This window comes from Varroa destructor, unplaced genomic scaffold (genome assembly GCF_002443255.2).
Source record: "Varroa destructor unplaced genomic scaffold, Vdes_3.0 BEIS01000001.1, whole genome shotgun sequence".
Lineage (NCBI taxonomy): Eukaryota > Metazoa > Arthropoda > Arachnida > Mesostigmata > Varroidae > Varroa > Varroa destructor.
Window position 1 is genome coordinate 25,111,660 of NW_019211454.1, and position 21,896 is coordinate 25,133,555.

Sequence of the window (21,896 nt, forward strand, 5' to 3'; positions counted from 1 at the left end):
TATACCTTTAAGTCAGCCTTCAAGCAAAATTCATTTTATCAGTATTAAGATTTATCAACGTGGGCAGTTCCAGCAACGATTTATTCTCAAAGGCATGTTGAAACAAAATCAAATGTATTGTGCTCGCAGTGATATTTGTGCGAAAATTATTGAGCGGGAGACTGACATTAAGAGCTTGAACGATTCCAAAAGTTACCGAGCCAAGAGTCAAATTGGGTCTATTAATATTGACAGTCAGGAGCCGTTTCCGATTCGCTAGCACTCATGCACTTTGATTCTTGCTACAACTCGTGAGACCTTCGTCACAAAGAGGACATCTAACATTTATTTAGCATCAGTTGCCTAAACTCAAAAAAGTATTTGCGTTCTCTCCAATGATCCGTTACTATCACTTTAATGCCACGCCGAATTTTGCATGATTTTATTTAATCTCGCTTACCGATTGGTTCTCACGGGAATAAATAGCATTTCTTTCAAACATTATTCATCCTCATTAGTTTAATTTTTCATCACAAATCCCTGACGTCGGACGTTTTTTTTAGATGGTCCCCTTAATGAGTTGCCCTCTCCATATATTACTCAGCACTGCCACATTTCGAATAGGAGCTAGAGTTCAACGTCGTGCACTTCGTAATACAAACGGTTCTATTATTATAGACATATCGGTGCTGTCATCATATTATTCACTTACGAAGGATGTTTGCTTTTAAGATAATCATTTTAGTTCTATCTGCTATTATATAACGTATTTATTGGAAACAAAATCCTATAAGGCTCTACGTCTGAAAGCGGCCATGGTGTACAACTTACGAACAAATAAACTGAAACTGATCATTGTAATCAGCTTGTCAACAATGTCGAAGCAACTGCCATGATCACATTCACATAGGTCTGACAACGGGAACCCTCAGGTCGGGTTGAACACGTGCATCCACGGGCTTCTGCGTACCATTTTTAGCATCGGACAATTTGTGGCATTCGCGATGCTGGCTGGTATCATTAGTAGCATTTAGCGAAAAGCCTTGGATCGAAATGTCCTACCTTCGAGTTTTTCATTAGCAGCATCCGTTTGTTATACTGTGATCCATGCTATCCGATCGAGATACGTGTGTAGTCGATCGCCATGCTCACTTTGTTTTTTTCTAAACTCATCTTGAAACTGTTTTGACGTCCATTGGGCACTGCGGGCGTCATAGCTTTACTGTACTGTAAAAAGCGTAACTGATCACGCTATTGTAGATATTACTTTATACCAACCGTACGTTAGCACGTCCGAAGGAAGCTGACGACAACGGTTGTAAAGGGACTACAATGCAGTCAGATTCACTTTGACGCTGCCAGCTCCCGGAAAATTGCGCAGTGGGATATGTTCCGCAAACGTAATGTTATTGACATTTAGCATGATGCATGCAGTCAATGTATGAGTCATGCCGTAGGTGATTTTTATGCTAGTAAACTTTGTGTCGATCCACTTGAAACAGCTAGATTTTAACTAGTTTTTCAGATCAATAAACCTGCTCATTGGATCATTGCTACACAGACCGGTGAAAACGACTGTGCTATTGATCATTCCCGTGGTAGCCTGGTGGGTAAGGTATTGTTTGTAATCAACCGTTATTTATACTTGCAGTCCAGTTCAGAGTAAACTGGATCGAACATTGTAGTAAATCTGGCCAAGATGGCGTCCGATCGATCAGAACCGATTTTAGTGGCTAAATGTTGTAACATAATCTTGCCTATACTGAAGGCTGTACTACCCAAAGATAACTTCTGCTCAGGTTTATTTAACTTTAAAGGGACGCTCTTTTGTACGTGGTATATTGCAGAAGTAGACAACGCTTGGCTCATATCAGTGTTTGTGAACCTATTTTAGATGCGGATCACAGGATCCTAGGCAAAAGCGTCTTGTCGATAAATCATTTCCTTAGTAGGAACAAGGAAAGAAAATCGGCTCGAAGACGAACTCTGCATGCGGCATTTTCGGTGCACTTACCGGGTCCTAACTGCGCCCTACAAGCTCATTTAAGATATTCTTTCCGTTTCATGTTGCACGTAAATTTCGATGTCCAGATATTTTAAAGATGGCTGTTATTTATACTTTTGGTCGGAGACTGACAAGTGCTTCGACTGATAGACACCACGTTGTGTTTCCGAAAGCTGTAAATTAATTTAAAAAATTGTATAAAAGTAAACTTTATCGACATATAAATTTAAACGTTTGGAGCTTAAGCTTGTCGTAAGTTCGAGTTGCAGAGAACGTATTTTCCAGACGTACTTTGTTATAACATATATACCGCCTTATTATCTGAGGACTTGTCTATACTGCGGGCTCAGTTGGAGTCCGTTCCTAATACATTTCAGGCATAGCCTATTTCATTTTGTTCTGAAGGGTTTATTTGTTACACAGTCCTGAATATGTTCTGACAACGCAAACCAAGTCTAATATATCCGAATCATATCTCAATGTAACAGTGCTCCTGTCCTGATGAGGTTTCTAACCGTTTAGCTCCAAGAGTTATGATCTAATTATTGCAAAACTCTTCACTGTCTTGAATAAGATTTAGGATGCGTTGTAACACTGCAGCTCTGGATATCTGCAAAGCGTTTTCATTTCCTTGAGTCTGTAATGGAAAGGAAAATGACGCGAGCAGCGTGTCCAAGTTTGTCGGCGTTTTGCTCTCGAAAGAAGTGTTTCCTCCCTCAGTCACCAAACGTGCGTAAGGTTGCCTGAATTTCGTTGACCCCAACTTGCGTGGCGGCTTATCTGCGCCATTGCTGGACACTGGGTGGGTGAGGTCGATTTCAAGTCCGCCGGCAGAGGGGGACAAGCCGACCGATGTGATGGTTGCTGTGTTACAATTGGGAACAGGCATAAGTCCAGTAGCTCTCTTGGTATTCACTGAAGATTTTTCCACCGATCGTGTTCTACGCTTATGCGTTACTAAGTTGTTGTTTGCAGATAACTGGGTAGCATCAGAGATCTGAGAAGCAATTTTTTTACGTTTCCTGCCGGCACTTTTCTGCGTTCGCTGTTTGGCGGAAGCCCCCGTGTTCGTGGGATCGTGATGGGCTTGTGATACGTTATTCCTGCGATGCGCATCAGAATCGTTTAGCATTTTAGGGGACGGAATGTTATCGAAAAGGTCATCCGGGGTAAGCGATCTTTCGGATTCAACATTTTCCGTCACGTTGCCTATTTATTATAAACAGAAGTTATACAAAAAATACGTTAGTAGCTATTAGAGTGAAGTGTGGCACGGCCAGCCATTGAGGTGGGACATAAAAAAAAAGTTTATCATTGTCCGACATGAGGTATAATATGATGTTTTATTCGGGGAGCAATTACTTGTTGGGCAGTTTTGTAAGTTACGGTCAGTTTTGCCGCCGAACGGTGGAAAAGCCGGCACGACAGACTTTACAATGGGTAACAGGATCAGTTGCATTGGTTGCGTCATTTTGTAATTGACACAGGGTAATATTATCGTAAGGCGGTGGTATAGGAAGGTGACGAGTGATTTGACCAATGCATTAATTTACGAAACAGGTTGATGGAAAAACTGCAATAAGAGCGTAGTGTAGAAGAGTGGCCAAATAAAATCGACGGATTTGGATTCAATGCAATCATGTCTAAACCCGCTATGAATTTGATGTGAATAAGTAGCAGGGCAGGCGGCGTCCGGTTCATATGTCTAGTGCGAAAGATATGCGACGAGAGAGGTTAATGAGTCTGGTTGTTGATGAGGCAGGGCGAACAAACGCTGCACTTATGCAGTACTGGCGGTTATTATGCAGGTCTTCATAGATACACATATATGGTTGCGGTCAAACAATGGCTAGTTCGGACGTTAACATACTTTGGATATTTTAGCTGTTACATTGTTGGTTTCTGTCCAATAATCCGGTCTTTCACGATTTGGTAGCAGCCCGAACATAATCAAATCTATGAAGGCAACGAAGCCACAAGACCTGAAAATTGTCCAGAAAATGGGACGAACCGCGAACGCTGAACCCCCCAGCCATATTGTTGTATGAAATTGGCCGGTTAGGCTAAGATTACCACAGTGTGTAGATCACCCTTAGGGCAACCACGAGTACTGGAAACGGCGTCAAGTCAGAAATGTAAACGATAGATAACGGCTAGCGGTTGCAATACGGTTGCGACGTGAAGCTTTAGTCGCTAACCGATATATAGTTGGCCTCCCTTCCAAACCTTTCAAGTGTCTAGCAACTCTTCTACCACCCGACATATATATCTATATATATGCATATGTGTGTGTGATTAAGCTTTTCCGTTTTTCATTAATTTCGAACATAGGGTCTTGCAAAGAAAACACAGAAGTTCAAAACGTTCATTTTACGTCTGTTGAAATGGCAACGGAGTGAAATATAATAAATGAAAAGTGTACGTCTTAAAAAGAAGGGGGTACGAGATTATCAGAGAAGGAAGCTTGCAGTTGAAAGTTAGGCAAAGGTAGAGCAGTATTGATGCTTTATTTTATTTGACGTCTATCTTGAGTCGACTTGGCCCCCACCGCTACTAAGTAAAAAGTAGCACGAAAAATTGCTGCTGCGACAGTAACAGATTAATAACAGTCATTTAATATAAACAATCTGAACTTGAAAATCGTTTGTTTGTATGCAAAAGATGCGACCTTTCAAGGGGCTCAAAATAAAAAGATCCACCTCAATCAAAGCTAGTTGCAGTGACAATTAATAGCAATAGCATTATTTGTCTACTTTAACAGTTGGTGTTACTGTGCGGTATAAAACTTACTTCTGTATAATTCAGTTTATCGATCGGCCTTTATTGTAGTAAAAACAGAACGAGGCTATAGCTCGAGTTGCCGTCATAAAATGGTAGACAAATAGCTAATTTAAGCGAGAAAGAATGATGCAGTATTTTGGTGTTCGCATCGCTACCTCGCATTTACGGTGAATCGCTCCCCAAAAGAGAAATTAAGGCGACCTTTTTTTACATAAGGGAACATTTGTGTGTGTTATAATTATAGGAGTGCATATTATATTTCTTACTTGCCCTGATTATTATAAGCAGCTTGTTTTTTTCTTGTTGCATGAAAAAAAAGTCATAAACATTCTTCATAAGACTGATCAAGATATAATCTCTGAAAAACTTTAACTGAATACCATTTCATTTGGAACCATTTGCTTACTGAGGCCTTTAGGTCACTTGCTACAAGTTGAATTCAAATAACAAGTTATGATCGAAATATAGCGAACCGTTAGTGCCATACACAAACATGTTCTTTAACAAGGAGGATGATTGCATTTATGCTACCGTATGTAACTTGTTTAGTGAAACACATTGACAAACTCACCCTGAGTATGATAGTTGGAAGATACATTTTCTTCTCGTTGATCAGATCGGGCAAATTTATTTCCGTTGTCGACGACAGGCATTAGGACAAATGGCAAACCACTGTCATCAACTGGCCCACTGCCGGAGTTGTCGGTGACATTTTTATATTCCATACTAGGATCTGCCCTAGAGGAAACTTTGTTATTTTCATTTTCAGTGTTTAGGTTGAGTAAAGTCAGGGCATCCTCTACAACCGCAACGATCTCATCATGCGCTATGTGAGTAGTACAGCACATTTGCCGTTTTTCATACTGAGAATGGATTAAAAGCATTTCGACCGCCCATCTGTTGACTTCTGGAACTTCCCACCCATTTTCGGCCTTTTTCTGCAGTAGGGAATACAATATGCATAGCATCAATATAAATGAAAACCAAATAAATAGAGCATGTGAATCGAATGGCAGCTGTTATTCAACCTGTGACTGGACAAAGTGCACCCGTTTATGCTGTACTTTGTAGCAAACCTTTACAGCTCTTAGAGTAAGCTCTGAGCGTTTTTTTCAGAGATTTCTGTCGATAATCTTCCGTACACAAGTCACTTAAAAATCGTGGACACACACACATACATACAAACAAATATGACACGCTTTAAATAAAATACTATTATAGATACATTTACACACGGATGTTGGAAAGAAAAATACCTACAGTCCAACCTTTTTGCCCCCCACAGAAATTACAAACCTTTAAAATTAAAGGTCTGTGCCGTCATTAAATGGGTTCGCCAGAATCCTAGTGGGCTTTTGCCTCTAAAAGCCAACTTGTATTCTCAACTCTTTCAACGCTCTATCAAGTCGTAATTTGGTTCTGCTGAAGTTGTCATCTATGGAACATTTAAGCGAGACTTCAGTGTTCCGCACGGTTGGTATCGCTTTGTTTATGCTTGCCATTAAAGAATTATTCGCGAATATAGCCAAGGAATGGCGTTCGCAGTGGTATAAAGTAGCGTAAAATACAAATAGATGTGATCACAAGAAACATACGGGCGATTGCGGGCTCATAGTTCTCGCGTGGGGCTGACCCCCAAAAACGGCCATTGCGGAAGGCGATCTAGTGCTTGCTATGCTGGGTGTCTTTGGCGTGTTCGACAGGTTCTCGGGGTCGTTGCCAGTTATTGCCGAGCGTTTACCATCTGCTCCAAGGTTGCTCACAGATACACAGACGTCGACGCCAGCTAATGTTTCGTTTATTAAGTGAACATTCAGCCGATTCCAATTTAACGATACCTTCAAAGACAGCAAAAGCTTGTTGTGTGCAAATGATGCATTAAAACGAGAACGTTTGGTCTTCAATAAACTACTTGGGCGGTGATCAGGTACTATAATTTCAAATCGCTAACAAGCTTTATATAATTCACTTACCATAGGGCATCATAGGCATGAGTATTCTTCGTAAGTGCCTAGGTTTAGATCGTTGCAGATTATTGATTGTATCCAAATGCACCAAGATACGACAGGTTGAGCCCTTTTTAGAAAATTAAAATTCGATTTGGAAAAGAACACACTGATACTTAATTTTAGTAAAACTTCCGAATATAGCCGTAGACAACAACGGTAAAGCAACCACCTATCAATACCTTTATTGTTTTGCAATTGCAACGATGATAAACTTTATTTCCTACCAAATTATAGCTTGCCGCGTATAAATATGATAGAAATTGTAGGGCGTGCAGTGCCGGCCTGTTCTTAGGCGAAGCTTGCGTTCAATAAACAAAAGCATTGTCAGCCCGAAGCATAAAAACTAACTACTATTAAACATAACTAACTTGCCTAAAGATATCGGTAAATCAACAGACAAAAGTTGCAACTTAGTTACTACACTGGTTTCTGTACGCCCGATAAACATTCACGCAATAAAGAGCTGCCACTAAGATGTGTCCTGCTTCCCGCATAAGTTAGCTTAATTAGGATTCTCACGATAGCGATAGTTTGTTTGTGAGAGAGTCTAGTATGCATTGTCCTTGCGTGTGAATATCAAGATATGACAAATGCTTGTAGAGAGAGCATTTTTCGGGGGTAAATTTGGCAAGCTTGGCTTCAAAAGGTTTCTGGGTTCTTGAAACTATAGGAATAGAAATTCCGCTAGCTACAAGCACAGCGCGACGATTAAACAAATTCGTCTTGATTCCTGTTAATCTTATATTTTCTTGGCAATAACTGAAGTCAGAATTTGCACTAACGTGTCGTCGAAGTCGATATAGTTTTCATTTGGGATCGTTACAAACCTCCACATGAAGCGATAGTCCTCCAATAGCGACCATTTCCTGACGGATAACCTTGCGCAGGAACACGATTCCAATGTCTGGGTTACCCACTAACAGAATAGCAGCTGCTCTGACCGCATTTACTTGATGATTGGCCATACTCATCGTGATCTCCAAACGATTTGAATATCCCACCACTTCCAGCAAATACCTAATCATAAAACGCACTCGACACTGACTGACGTTGTTTTTACTTTAAATCTTTTTGCTTTCTATTCCGAGTTCATCATAACCCTAGGGCAATTTTGCTTGTTGACGGGATCAAACATTTTAATCGGTGTTACACTGTACAAACCGCGACGAACTCGTTCACACGTCGCGTCACACGAACGAACGGCATGCTTGTCAAGATTTTGTGCATCATAAGCGTTTTGGTCTGAAATTTCCACATCGATGTTGAAATAACGCTGGCATATCGATCGTGACATGAAGCGTTCTTGCATTAAGAAGCACATAACTATGCCTATATGCCATCTTTTCGTGCATTGTGGGGGCTCCGATTACCTGGGGAAATTATCTTCGGCTCGTTTTTTGAGTCTTGAACCAAACGGGGGTAGCGTCTTCGTCACCATTTCGATGCTGTTCGGATCAGCATCGCGTAAAGTTCGGAAGGATGTATAGCCATTAAGCATGAGAAGGGTGCCTCTCTTTGGACCTATATCAGCTAACTGCTGCAAGCAGTATTCTGAGTCGTGCCTATAGACATACAGCGTATACAACAGAATATTCGTTCATTATGAAACACAGGTAAATCTATCATAGGCATGTACAAGTAGCAGACAGACATTAGGAACAGGTGGTAACGGTGCCGATGATCCGATTAAGTATTTGGATGGATCTTTGCTTTTTGCCCAAAGCGAAATCGTACGTAGTATCTACTCGAGGTGGTCTTGATATAAATTTAATTCAAACAACAAACAAATGGAAAATGGAGACTAGTTTACATTTGAAGTGTGCACCTGAATCGGCTAAAAGCGTACCATAATCCACACTCCAAGGCTTTTGCTAACAACGCGATATTACGAATGGTTCTGTAGCTGTTGATGGCTGCTGGTACTTCAAGACGTTCACTGAGCCTTTTCTGTCGGTGAAGACATAGAAGTGATTCAAGCAAACAACGGCATACACGACGAGCTAATTTTAACACCGACGAGCGATCTATTCGGAGACCTATATCCTAGATCAGGGAAATCACATCATTGTGAAGAAGGAAACAATACATCATCATTTTGATCAGGTTATCATTACTTGTAACTAAATCATAATACTGATATTCATGGGGCAAAAGGAAATTTATTTCTAGATATCATTTTTCAGCTGTCTCTAATACAATTCTATATAATGGCCTTGTAATCTGTTATGGAACCCACTGTTGAGAATCGTGAGTATTTTCTATAAAATTCATTGACAAGCTATGCTTCCTAACAATCGACACAACCTTTAAAATCCGAATCATGACTCCGTGTAGAATTCTAATACGTCTCCGAAAAATTATATATATTTTGACAATTAATCTATGTCAAAGCGTTTCGTGAACTTACTGTAATTTCGATTCCATCGAGATTACTCTGTAGAAGTAGAAATATTTTCTCTTTATTTTTCCATTGGCCTGGTTTTGCTGCTACCTTATAGCGAACTCGGCTATTCAGCTGTCTCAATAATGCCCGTTCGTTAGAACGAACTTGCACGCCACTGAAGTCCGGACACTGCACGATGATGTGAAGCAATCTTTCCGTAGACAAACCGTCATCAGGTACATTGTGTAACTCTTGCACAAACGCTTCGAAGCCGCTGAATGATATGTAAAAGCGAGTGAATATTCGTCCGAGTTCTGTTTTGAAAAAAACACACCAAATAAGACCAAGAAACCTTCTCAGATGTTTAGAGTTAAACCCTTGAAAAAGCATTAGATCGTTGCCTTAATTCGAAATAACAAACATCAAAAAGATTAACGTCGTTCAATTTCGGTACATTACTTACCGGTACTATTGATTCTGCTGTCAGATTTTTCAATTAGGCCCACGGTGAAAAGCGAGCTCAGGGCATATTGGCATTGTTCTGTTAAAGTTTAGAAACAAAGTATCCAACAGTTAATCTAACTATGCGCGTTTATGTCACAAGCCAATGTTGTTCCTGGTTTATGCGAGGGGTTAATCGTGATTTAATCCGCGCTAACGATAACTGTCGTCATCGTGTTTTAACCACAAATCTGTACCTGCAGCGGTTACTTGTTAGGACTACAGGTACGTACCGGCAATATAATCGTCCAGGCCTTCAATAGGTTGTCCGATAGGCAGATATCGTTTTGGGTTTTGAGTTAGACGCACAAAGAAAAAAGTGCTCTTAAGCCAGGCAACTACGTCAGGCAGACTACGAATGCTTTTGTGTACGATCTCTCTATTCACGTGTCGTACGAGATCGCGTTGAAGGTAGCTCTCCACTGTATCTTGCTTCCCCTGAAGAATATCCTCGTATCGAGCCTTCAGACAAAGATCATTAGGTACAGAATGAGTTTTGCCATCCATGAACGGACACAAAAGTTTCCCTAATAGAGCAGGCTAAACTCGCCATTAATTCTAACGAAGAAAGATGAAAAGGGAACTGGGAGCTCAAAGATCTAGTTATTAAAAAAAAGAATCTCAATGTTCACTTTTTCTTTTTACTAGTTGATCAGTGATAGAGTTATAATTCTAATATTGTTTATAACCCTTGATCTAAGGAAAAATCGACACCATTTCGCATTGATGATATTGGTGGGCACGAACGAGAATACCTTTGAGAGCTGTTATCATTAGCAGTATCAGAATGCATCGTTACTCTCATAGCCAAAGCAACGAAATAAGGCTGAGGAAGGGGATATGTGTACGTCTTACGCAGTCTTCGGTGAAGGATGCTATCTACATAACTGAAAGCACTTCAGTACAACTCCTGCATATCTTACGCAGTCTTAATAAGTATATATATATGCTACGGTGGAAAACTACTTATAGCGTGCAGAAGTCTACTACCGGCGTGTCAGAGAAATGCTCAACAGTCGTCCCATATAAAAATTGAGCTATAATAAGAAAGAATAAACGAGAACTAATACAAGAAGAGCAGCTCCTATATGTATATTACTAGTTCAGAAATAAACTTCATTCATTGAATATCAACACTTTGAAGCAAGCGTGTGTATAAGGCTACAGCAAATTCAATCACCTCTATTACCTAGAACATTTATGTATATTTCAAGAAATGTAGATCAACCGAACTTAAATATGCGAGTTAGCGCACGAGTCCATTGATAGTTGCAGGCTTTGTATTTTACATCTGCCTAAGTGTCGAAATATATACAAATTATTGAATTGAATTGAAGAACGAATTAAACACGTTTGTAACAGGGGCATCCTCATACATATTTCCACAAATTCCGCAATTCCTGCAAAGTATGATACTATACGAGTGTAAGTTAGAAATATAATCGACCCACGATTGACTGTCTGATCTGGCTAACTGACAGCTCCTTGAATATATCGCATGTGCACGTGCACATCTGTGTGGCCGATTACTATTTATTATCAACTCAAATAGTTACTACATAAAAACAAAACTGTGCTTTAATTATATGACGCAATTTGAATTTTTCAGTATACATTGTCGTACAGGATGCGCCGAAATGTAAGAGCGAAAAACAAAAGCGATTTCTTCTGCGTCCTTTTTTTCGGCCCGAGAGGTCTGATCTGCACGTAAAAAACATCAACCAAACGCCCCGCCCCGCCCCGCCCCGCACCGTTCCCCTAGCGTAACTCGGTGAATTTCGCACTATTTTAAATGACGCCTCTACATAGTTCAGCATCTGTTTCTCCAAGAACTTCATACGCCAATTATTTTAGGTCGTGAAATTTTTTCGTTGCTATTTGAAACACACTGTCCTACAACTTCAAAATGCATCGCTAAGTGCTCGTTCGTCGGCTGAACACAATGTTGTTAAGGTCGTGTGATCGGCATGCTCGCCGCTCCCTACTGCAGCTATGTTTTAATCCATTTTTCCGCTTCGTGTTCTCCCTTGTTTCACTTTATGTGCAGATAAACTAGCTTATTCGAATTTCTTGATATACGATAAATGCTGTCCGTTCTCAGTATGACCCGTGTCCGTAAGGTCGCGCAGTGACCAACGTGTCTCCATACACATGGAGATGAAGGTTCGAATCCAGTGGTAAATAGACTAATTTTTTTACAATGCGCTCTCAAGTAATGCTTAACGGCTCAAGTACCGGACCATACGAAAAAAAAATTATTTTCTATTCTCTCTCGTGTGGAGTTTTACCGTCAACGATTCATTTTATTAGCAAGTTGTAATGAAAAACAATAATGCCTCAGTCTACAGAGGTTCATCACTATATGTATATGTATGAACAGCATAATAATAATTTTTATATACTATTGGGTTTCATCAAAGGTATCTCAGTAACTATCTACTATCTACATACGTTTTTTTCATGTGAAGACTGGCTACCCCAAATTCTGTGCTTTCGTGAGTGTACGTTAGGTCATTAGGAGAGGAACTCACGGAAGAGTAGCGGACTCTAATAGCCAGATTCATAGAAGAACAGCGAGCGTGAAAAGAAATCGTTAGGTAAATCGGAATATCAAAGTGTGCAGATGAAACAGAAGGTAAAGGAGAGAAGGGAAAAACCCGATGGTATATAGAAAGGTGGTGGTATAAAAAAACATGGTGCAATGGTGGCGTAATGAGGAGACTGGCTCATCCTAATCGCGCTATAATTTTCTAACAGCTTATTAATTGCGTTTGTGAATGGCAAAGCTTACGGTCACTGTGTCCATAAGTTACCTTCAACGTTGTATTAAAATAAGTGGTTTTTGGCTGTCGCAAAGTAGCCGAAAGGCTTCAACTAAGCTGTGCGGAGAAATACGCGCTTTTCAAACGAGTTAAGCAATTCCGAAGTTAGATGTTTGAAGGCTATATCGGCTCCTGTTGTTCTCGTGAAGCATATTTTGAGATTTTGGATAGTAAAACTCAACATGGTTACAAGAGTTCCGGTGAAAGAGCCTGCAAATTCCGTGCGATCCAACAGGTCCAACATATATGTGTATGTATGGCAAAGTATGCGTGTTTATTGCTAATTAAGTTGCAGTTCTGCTATGGTCTGGACGTTTACCAGAGAAGAGTCGTATCGAAAGCATATGGCAGTATGTTAAGGCTCAAAGTTTAAATTGGACAAGAAATTATGAACATCTCACAAGTTAACATAGCCGCGGGTCAGAGAAGCAAGTCCTAAGCTAATGCCGTGCGCCTCTTTTTGCACAGCAGTTTAAGAACGCTTGTCCAACCGGGGTGCCATTACATACATTACCGCTAGAAGGCAGAGAAAGGCAGTTTTTATATGAAAACTCCACGCAGATATTTGATTCCGGTGCAGAGCGATCTTCAATACAGCTTTATCATGTATAAAACGTATAGTTGGCCTTATTTCATTAGCCAATGATTACATATGTACTTATATAATGTGCTCCTTATCAGCAGTTAGTTACACGACAATAACAAGATAGAGTTTACTATTTGCTCGGACATTGAGTGTGAATATAAACAGAGACGACTTACCACATGATTCGATGTTGTCATAATGATGGCTTTACCGGATCCTTCCAACCCTGGCCGGCCTGCCCGTCCTATCATCTGATGAATCCGCGCAGCGGAATATTGTCCACAAATGCCTCCGGTTATCATCGTCGTTCCTCTAACAACCACTAAGTATGCAGGCAAGTTTACACCCATGGCAAGTGTGCTCGTACACACGAGGACTCGAAGGTCGCCTTGATTGAAAGTCTTTTCGACAAGACTGCGATCTTCGGAACTGAGTCCGGCGTTGTGAAAACCCACCCCATGCTCTAGATAATCTGCAAAAGTACAATTGTAATATCTTCTTTGAGAAACATAAACAACTGACGCCAATTGATTCGTAGTTCATGCAAAGTAGTTTTTTTTTGGAAACTGAACTCTTTTAACATGGATGTACCCGATAATGGTTAATATCTTCTGAGTGGTGAGGACCATTTCAAATATCTAATACATTGTTACGAGAGACTAATAGGAATCATGTTACCCAATTATATAGCTGCGTGAAGAGTTGATACTGATTTTTTAAAAAAATTAAAAAGATCTTTATGTTTCAGCTGAGGATCGAACCTGAAACTTCTCAAGTTTGAGGCTGTACCCTCCCCTTCATCGTGGCTGTGACCCGTTTTATGTAGCGGGGGACAAAAAAAATTAAAACTTCGCCTTTTTAAAATTAGCTAAAAATTAGGTCACACGCGAGATTTAATTCGATGAAAATATCGTTCAATATTTCAATCAAAATATGCTGCCTATATTATTCTTAGCGATATTTTTCAGACTAAACTGACCGCTAAGTTTTTTATCTTTGCAAAATCTGGCCACTCGCCGGAGTTCTTCTCTGGAACTAGAACGAGCCCACGACTGCTTGTTGACGAGGCACCGTGCGCAGATCACTGTAGCTGCACGACTAGATACAAACTGATTAAAAATATTATTTTTAATCTATAACACTAAGTATACGAAAAAATGCATCTTACAAGAAGTTTAATTAAGCACTGTGATTATGAACACCGCAATGCTATAATAGTTAGGAAATTATCTTTGTGATTGCGGATAATTAAATCCAATTACAAATGCTATAAAGTCTAAAGGTGTATTAGAATAAAAATGCACAGTTTACTTCATGGAGCGATTTACGAGGTAAATGAAAGCCTTTTAGTTTGGTTCTTGGTCAAAACTTGGCGACCTCGTGCACTTCGAGAAGTTTCACACTTTTGTTGTCTAATTGTGGTCATGGATCCTAGACAATGTCTGCTAGAAAAAGTCGACGAAGGTGAAACAAAACAGAACTAATATACTTTTAGCCAAATTTCGGTATCTCTGTAAAAGCTACCTTTTTGTAGACGACTTTTTAGCGTAAATCAAACTGTAATCTAAGGGTAATAAGATCAAGGTTACTATTATTATTAAAAAAAAAAACGCGAAAGTTTCACACAAAGCGCTGAAATAAGTTAGTTTTTTCGTACTTAGGTGCTTTAGCTAGTAGAAAAGTTAACCAATATAATGTAGTGATGGGTGTTCTGATCTAGTTTATTATACATGTAATGCTTCTCAATACGCTGCTGTCATTAGCTAGGGAACTGATTGAGATATCAATCGATTCTTTCGGAGCCATTAAATTCCTACACTTAGGAAGAAGTTTTGCTAGGCAATGCTGCAAAACCAACTCTTACTGTGACCATGTTCAAAGTGAGAATGCTAAAAAATCTAGCTGAAGTTACTTACGTTATGTCACACTATGTATAACATATACCTTTTCATAACACGATGAAAAATACCACAATGTTTCAAAATTAACTTACAATAATTGCTGATTTATTTGCTGGTAGCACCTCTCGAAGTAGCGATGGTAGTTTATAGTTAAGATTAGCATCGAAGTGAAACGGAGACCGATCTGGAGGACAGTAAACACCTTTGACAGATGCTTCGATGGGAATCGTACGCGCCCGCTCTCCAAACGAGTATCCGTGCCATGGAGTATTACGACCAAGCCATTGGCCTATCTGTAGCAATGCGATGATATGAATTGCTTAGTTAAGCATCAGAGCAAAGTCAAACAGTAGCGCTCTTCCTTTCTTTGACAACTTCTTAAATTAATAACGGCTAGCAATGGAGTGGTAGACTATTGTATATCTAATAGCGCGTATTTTTACGTAACGTCCATTGCAGCGAGTTTGTCACACATTAACAATATCACAAAGGCATTCTATACGACAGGCATTACGAGGCATCGCAAAAGTTCTTTGCTCACTTGAATAAAGGCTATTAGTGTTAGGAGGTTTCCATTACTGCGAAAAGTCATAACTAGACATAGTGTGCTTTCGTAAAATATACGTTTGTGTATCTTATATACAAAATCTAGTATCGGCAACATTTGGTCAGTAGTGCAGAAACTCAAGCGTATTTACATCATTAGGATTGGCGATCGTTGCAGATATAGCTACAAATCTCGGAAGTAAAGACTGAGGCATGCAGCGCACTATTGTACGCGTCAAAACCGCTTCAAGGATAGGCCCACGGTCAGGTTCCCCGACCATATGAACCTCGTCAATAAGATACACGCTAACCTGCTGGAAACACAAAGAAGCACTTATAAGTGAAACTTGAAAAGGTCATGTATTTTTGAACATCCAGTTTGCTTAACGTACCCTCATTCTAACTTGCAAACAAACAATCTCAACTTTATTTTAAGGATTCATGCATCGCACCTCTAGTAACTCCATACATTTGTTATCCTCTGTAACTAGGTATGGAGGCAGCATGCCCAAATGCTTATCAAACCAAGGAAAATCCATCGAAAAATTGGGCGTAAAAACAAAGAGCACCGTCAAATTCAATGTTCCTGTCTAACTTCTGTTTCTTTATTCAGGTCTTCTACGCTAATTACGTCAGAAGACGAGCGCTTTTTCACAGAGAACCATCGCGAGCTACTAAAGTTCCTGTATCCACGTCATAGTTTTGTTAAAGAACATATAAAAAATCTTATTTAAGCATACGGATTACGAAAGTTAAAACTTCTCCGAAGGTTTTGCGTCAGTTGTGAAACTTATTGAAGCTTTGCATTGTTTTCGTCCGGAACTTTTCTAGCTTTGCATCGCTGACCATGAGGGTTTTTGCAGTTTACCCATATTTCCATTTCCTAGCTGCTTCATTACCCACTGGTAGCATCCTGTTTAAAGCAGGATGTCATGTTTTTAAAATAGACGTTTCTCGCTGTCGATTCACCAGGCAGGCCGAAGTAGTCCCCTAAAATTTCTGGGATTTCCTGGGAAAACCAGCACTAGGTTTTTCTAATCCAAATCAGAGCAGGAATATCGGCCTTTCTTTTGCTACCTGGCAGAATCTGTAAACGTCTTCCTCTACTAGCTTCAAAATAAGATTTCTTTTCGACTTCACAAATCGACATTTTTGCAACTTGTTTTTCTCCAACATCAGACAACACCTATGAGTCATTTTGTTGTTTATATAGCTTGCATATTTTGTGCAGAAGAAGACGATGAGCAATAGGAGGCTGCAGGTGGGAGACGAGGGAAGCTTAACGTATGTACATCTTTAAATATTTACAAAACCGGAACCTTGTTCTATTAGCTACATTACATAATATTTATCTAATATATAATACCATCGCTGTATCATTTAATCAAATTCGTAGGGATTCGTTTTTTATTTCAACTTCGATGATAGATTACTCATTGCTCGCGGTAAGTTTAAAAACTGAATACTGCAGAAACATCACAGTTTTAATTTACAGTAAGGACTATCTTATTCTTTGCTACCTATTCTTTTATTTGTCATACATATTTGGCGATTTTTTTTCGTCGCAGCAGTCGTAGCAGTCACTTGCTTATGACAGTCACTTCGACGGCTTTTGTATTGATTATGGCAAAATGCGTAAATATAAACAGTTCGGCTCGAGGCCATATACAAGAACGCCTATTGAATAGAGAGGGTCTACTGACAAAAGTATTACGTACGTTTTTTTCAGAAGATATTTAACTCGACCGTATTTTGTACCGACCTTTCTACTGCTCAGCCACGTATATCCGGCTCCAAGGCGAAGCTCCGTATCCCATTTCTCCTACAGTTGCCTCAAAAATACATTTATTAAATAAAATAAAAATAATTTTATTCGAAGACAGAACGTTTTACCACTCTGCTATCTGGATATTTGTGATTGTCTCTCTAATGCTGATTGAAGCACACTCGAAATACAAGCCCTAGAAATATTCTGATAAAGTTCAAATGTACTTGATAAATATCATCTAGCGATACGTCCTTAACCAGCAGTTTCCCTTTAGCTCACCGGTGTTGTGCAGATAAGATTGGTCGACATATCGCCATTTCCCGCGTCGCAAACTTCGTTTAAATCACCCGTAACCTCGGTAACTTTAAGTCGGAGGGCCGCGAACCTCTCGCGCCATTCGCTAACCTTTTGCTGAACTAGACACCTTGTTGGAGCTATGTAGACGGCCAGTGCTTCACTACCATAGTCTTCCACTGCTCGACATATTGCTAATTCAAGCAGCACTGTTTTTCCTGTGTGAACAATTCGAAAATGTACCTACGCTACCAGAGACGGCTAACGACTACACTGCAACCCCTGTATGACTATAGGGCAATCTTGTGCGACGACACCCGATTAGATGGAAGAATTGGACACGTACACAGCAGAAAGTGAATACCGTACTATATTTTTCGCGGGTGATGCTATTGGAGATTCACAGATTTAGAGGTATCGGAACAAAAAATTTACCTGATCCAGTCGGAGCAGCCACCACGAGCGAATCACTGGAATGCCACAGAATTGGCAAGCATTTTGACTGCATTTCATTAAATTGATCGAATTCAAAGATGCGTCTATATGCTTCCGCTGATAATAAAACACAGAACAATGGAACACAATGATATGCCGTCAGTGGTCAAGACAAAGATACTACATTGGCCAGCTATTACTCGTTACGATGATTACAAAAGGCTCGCAAAATTTTACGGGTAAATTGATAATCTAACGTCACGTAAAAGACGGACACATTCGATTTTAGCACTCTCAAATCATCGTGGATGGGAATCGTAGGACTAATTCACTTACGGAGAACCTCAACGGTATAGTGTTTCTTTTGTGACATAACTGTTGCCTTATACGTTGCCTCGACTCACACAACGGTACGTCCTATTTATTTCATATAGCAGATATTACCGCAGCTGTTCTAACACTAAACACTATACTCAGGCTGACAGCTTAAGGACTGACGCTAGATTATACGAAAAAACGCCTTAGTTAGGCAGATCTCTTCGATAGAAAACACTCTACCAAAGATACTGCCCATATCGAATGTATTCTTGACGGTTTAAGTTTACTTGCGGCCATTCCAGCGAGTTTGTATACTGCTAGGTCAAATTGCAGACCAGAGCTACACTCTAATTCCATAACAATCATATTGATCGTTCAGATCTTTGTCAAGTTTGCGGCTGACGGCTCTTTCTCGAAATGTAAGGTCTCTGGTTTATACATTATAGCATAAATTTTTGTAGCCACAAACTCATTTTAATAAATAGTATTATTAACATGTATGTATTTATATTTTCGGCAACTATACACGTATACATATATGCGGCGGTCGAAAAACTGGAGAGCTTTTTTTATAGCTAAATGGTATCATAGTCCATTATCTTAAGCAATTTGACTTGTATCGATTTACTGTTATTTGAAAACTGAGATCTGACGGTAGCAAAACGTGCTAACATTGTTGGAATATCTTTGTTTAGGTTGAAGATTAGTAAAATCTGTATAAAACTTTGCAACTATATTTTGATAAAGGCACAGGGCCAAAAAAAGTTGCCCTATTTATTATTGGGATATCGCATTTCCATTTGCAAAAGTGCCGAATCATAATGAACTCAAACTGTTTCTAACACAACAATTAATAATACGATAATGAAGTGCAAAAAAAGATCCTTTATAATGAGTAGCAAAACCCAGTGTTTTTTGGCGTTAGAAACGAGCAGTCACTGCCGCCTGCTAAACAGATTGATTTTAGCTTTTATTACCGACAACTCCCAGGATTATAATAAGCCATTCAAAAGCGACCAGAAAAGGAATCATCTCTCTTTTAGCTACCCGTCAAAAATGAGAAGAAGTAGTATGGAAGATTTAAGTACATCCGCTGTATAGCCTATATGCCAGACCATCAGACTATCATGTTTCGGTCACTATAGAACTTTGTTAACGCTGTTAATTTTCTTTTGGAAAGGAGTAAATGTAATTTCCTTCCCGAAAACCGGTGTTTCCCTAAAAAAAATGGCGGTGGACAAAAGGTCGCATAAATTGTCAATTTATTATTTTAAAATATTTAAAAGAACTACTCCAGTTGCAGTTTAGAATCCGTAGTTAGTATTTTTTTTTTTCGACTACCCCGTATTTTAAACGGCAACTTTCTCTCAAAGATTTTTTTGGCAGCTTCTATGTAGCTGAATACAGTTCTCCGGAATACACGTGCTCTGCGATAGGACGTTCCCTTAGAATAAACACTAATAAGATTTAGGCAAAGTCGGGTTTCGAAAAAAATAGCAGCTATCTGAATTGTGCATCTAAGTATTATACTGACAAGATACCGTTATATACATAGTCCATGGATTTTCTAAAACTATGGACACAAGATATGCCGACGGTTATCACTATTGTAAGTAAGGATGTTGTAAATGTCAGCGGGAGGCTCATGTATGTTTGATACCCTTGAACCGGCGAAGTAGATATAGGCGAGATTTTTCGTATAAGCATTTGAGCCTTTGACGATTAAAAAAAACGCGTGGGTTAACATAGCTGAGGGTGTTTACACACTGCAGCTGTTGCCCATTATGTGGCAATGCTTTGCCCACCCATGCTAACTTTGAAGAAACTATATCTTCGTTCTTTTTAGCGTCTAGGCTAGCCGAGTCCTCTCACCACGAGATATCATGCCTGATAATGGAAGACAGATATGACTGATATTAGTGACATTCGGTACGGGTAGTAAAGTAGACGCGTAGAGAATGGTGTGTATCTGCTCCTGCTTTGATAATTTTTACGGTTTCTTTTACCATATAGAAATGATTAATCGACTGTTTCTTGATCCTCTTACAATCTGATTTTGTTACATAAGTCTCCTGTACATACTCAAGCGCCTAGAAGTGTCGGTAATTACCACTGGTGAGGCCGCTGCTCTGTTATGTATATGACGTAATAAGCATCCTATTTACCATAAATTGGAACTTCCTAACTTTTCCTTTAGTTAGCAAGAAGGTAGTCATCTTTAGTTTTGTCATATTAACCTGTATAACGACAACCAGCTCCACCAATGTTCAGGTCCTTTTTATACGCATGTATACACGACGCGGACAGAGTTCCGATCTATTATGCCACAATAACTATTTCACTGGACATACCCGCAGATGCCCACAGAACATAAATTGGAAACCCTTTCCCGGTTCTCTCAGGATCCACATCAGTGGACCCTCTCAACTGATCTGACGGTCATATCTCACGCACTCAAGTCCCCAGGATAACTTTCTCATATAAATACCCTCTCAACTCCCTTTGTTACCTTCACCTCTTTCCCAGTACCATTTTTTGTCAACTGGTATGTCGGGGGGGTGGGATTGGGGTTGTATCAACAGTACGTTTGGCCAATGACTGGCGTGTTCGTTTGATTCCGAGTGCGAGTATGCGCTTGTGTCTCCATTCTAAGTACACACATGGCACAATCAGTCGATGGAGACTGCCACACATCCGAGCTTCCTGTTTGGTTGGAGAGTGGGTAGACTGTACCTCGATAGAGAAGCTTTTTGTTCTCCGTTCGCTTATTTTTTTGTTGTTATTGGCGGCGCGCGGCTCTTTGTCGCATATTGGTCTTTCGTCAAGAAAATCTTTCTACTTCTGTACTCCACCCTATTTTACTCGTTCTTGGCTGATTCTGGTCGCTAGTAGTGCGCGATCTAGGGCGTCTGCACGACTGCACGACTAGTCAAGCGGAAGTGACTCAGGAACTCTTGAGGTAAGCGCCGCGCGGACTTCCGCCGCGTAGGCGTCGAAAGCTGCCACTGGATCTAAACACACAGCACAGCGTCAAAATGGGTAGAAGCCCACAAACGATTGTTCGTCGTTTGCTTGTCGACCATGAGGAAATCGACTGCGATTAGAAGTAGTGGGCCATATAGAAGAATCGTAGTTATACATCGTTGCACTTAGGTTGGTTTCAGCCTGTGGCTGAATATTAATAAAAGTACACTGACGGACAAGATGGTGTGATTAGAATTTACCAGTTCTCTATTAACATGTATACAAAGTAGTAAAATTAGTCTTTTAATAAGGTATGTTGTTATGATTTGAGCCTGAAAAACCTGGGTGAGTAATCAACTTCTAAAAGTTTCTCAAATGTTCATTTATCCTTTACAAAGGAAAAAATGTTGAAGCAACAGAAAAATTCTCATAATAAATTTCAATTTTATTTGAAAAAAAATTAGCGTACGATAGGAAATTTTGACTGCAATGGTCGTTGTTGTTGTTGTTACATTTTACTCTATGACATTATGACATAGGATATAGAAACAGTATTATAATAAATAATTTGCGTGTCTCCGATTATTTTGAAACACGTAACATA

General features: G+C 39.7%; 1 protein-coding gene across 1 annotated transcript; it reads right to left on the reverse strand.

The window, feature by feature from the left end:
- Positions 1-386: 386 nt before the first annotated feature.
- Positions 387-18,525, reverse strand: LOC111243229 (putative ATP-dependent DNA helicase HFM1). The gene is made up of 17 exons (XM_086974173.1): positions 18,347-18,525; positions 18,011-18,127; positions 17,561-17,793; positions 17,276-17,335; positions 15,666-15,824; positions 15,060-15,260; positions 14,046-14,175; positions 13,243-13,538; positions 9,892-10,120; positions 9,621-9,698; positions 9,182-9,471; positions 8,621-8,817; positions 8,145-8,336; positions 7,602-7,791; positions 6,361-6,603; positions 5,337-5,703; positions 387-3,193 (listed from the first exon to the last, which is right to left on the reverse strand). Exons 1-17 carry the CDS (start codon positions 18,381-18,383, stop codon positions 2,523-2,525), a joined length of 3,690 nt encoding a protein of 1,229 aa, XP_086830299.1. The 5' UTR covers positions 18,384-18,525; the 3' UTR covers positions 387-2,522.
- Between the last annotated feature and the right edge of the window lie 3,371 nt (positions 18,526-21,896).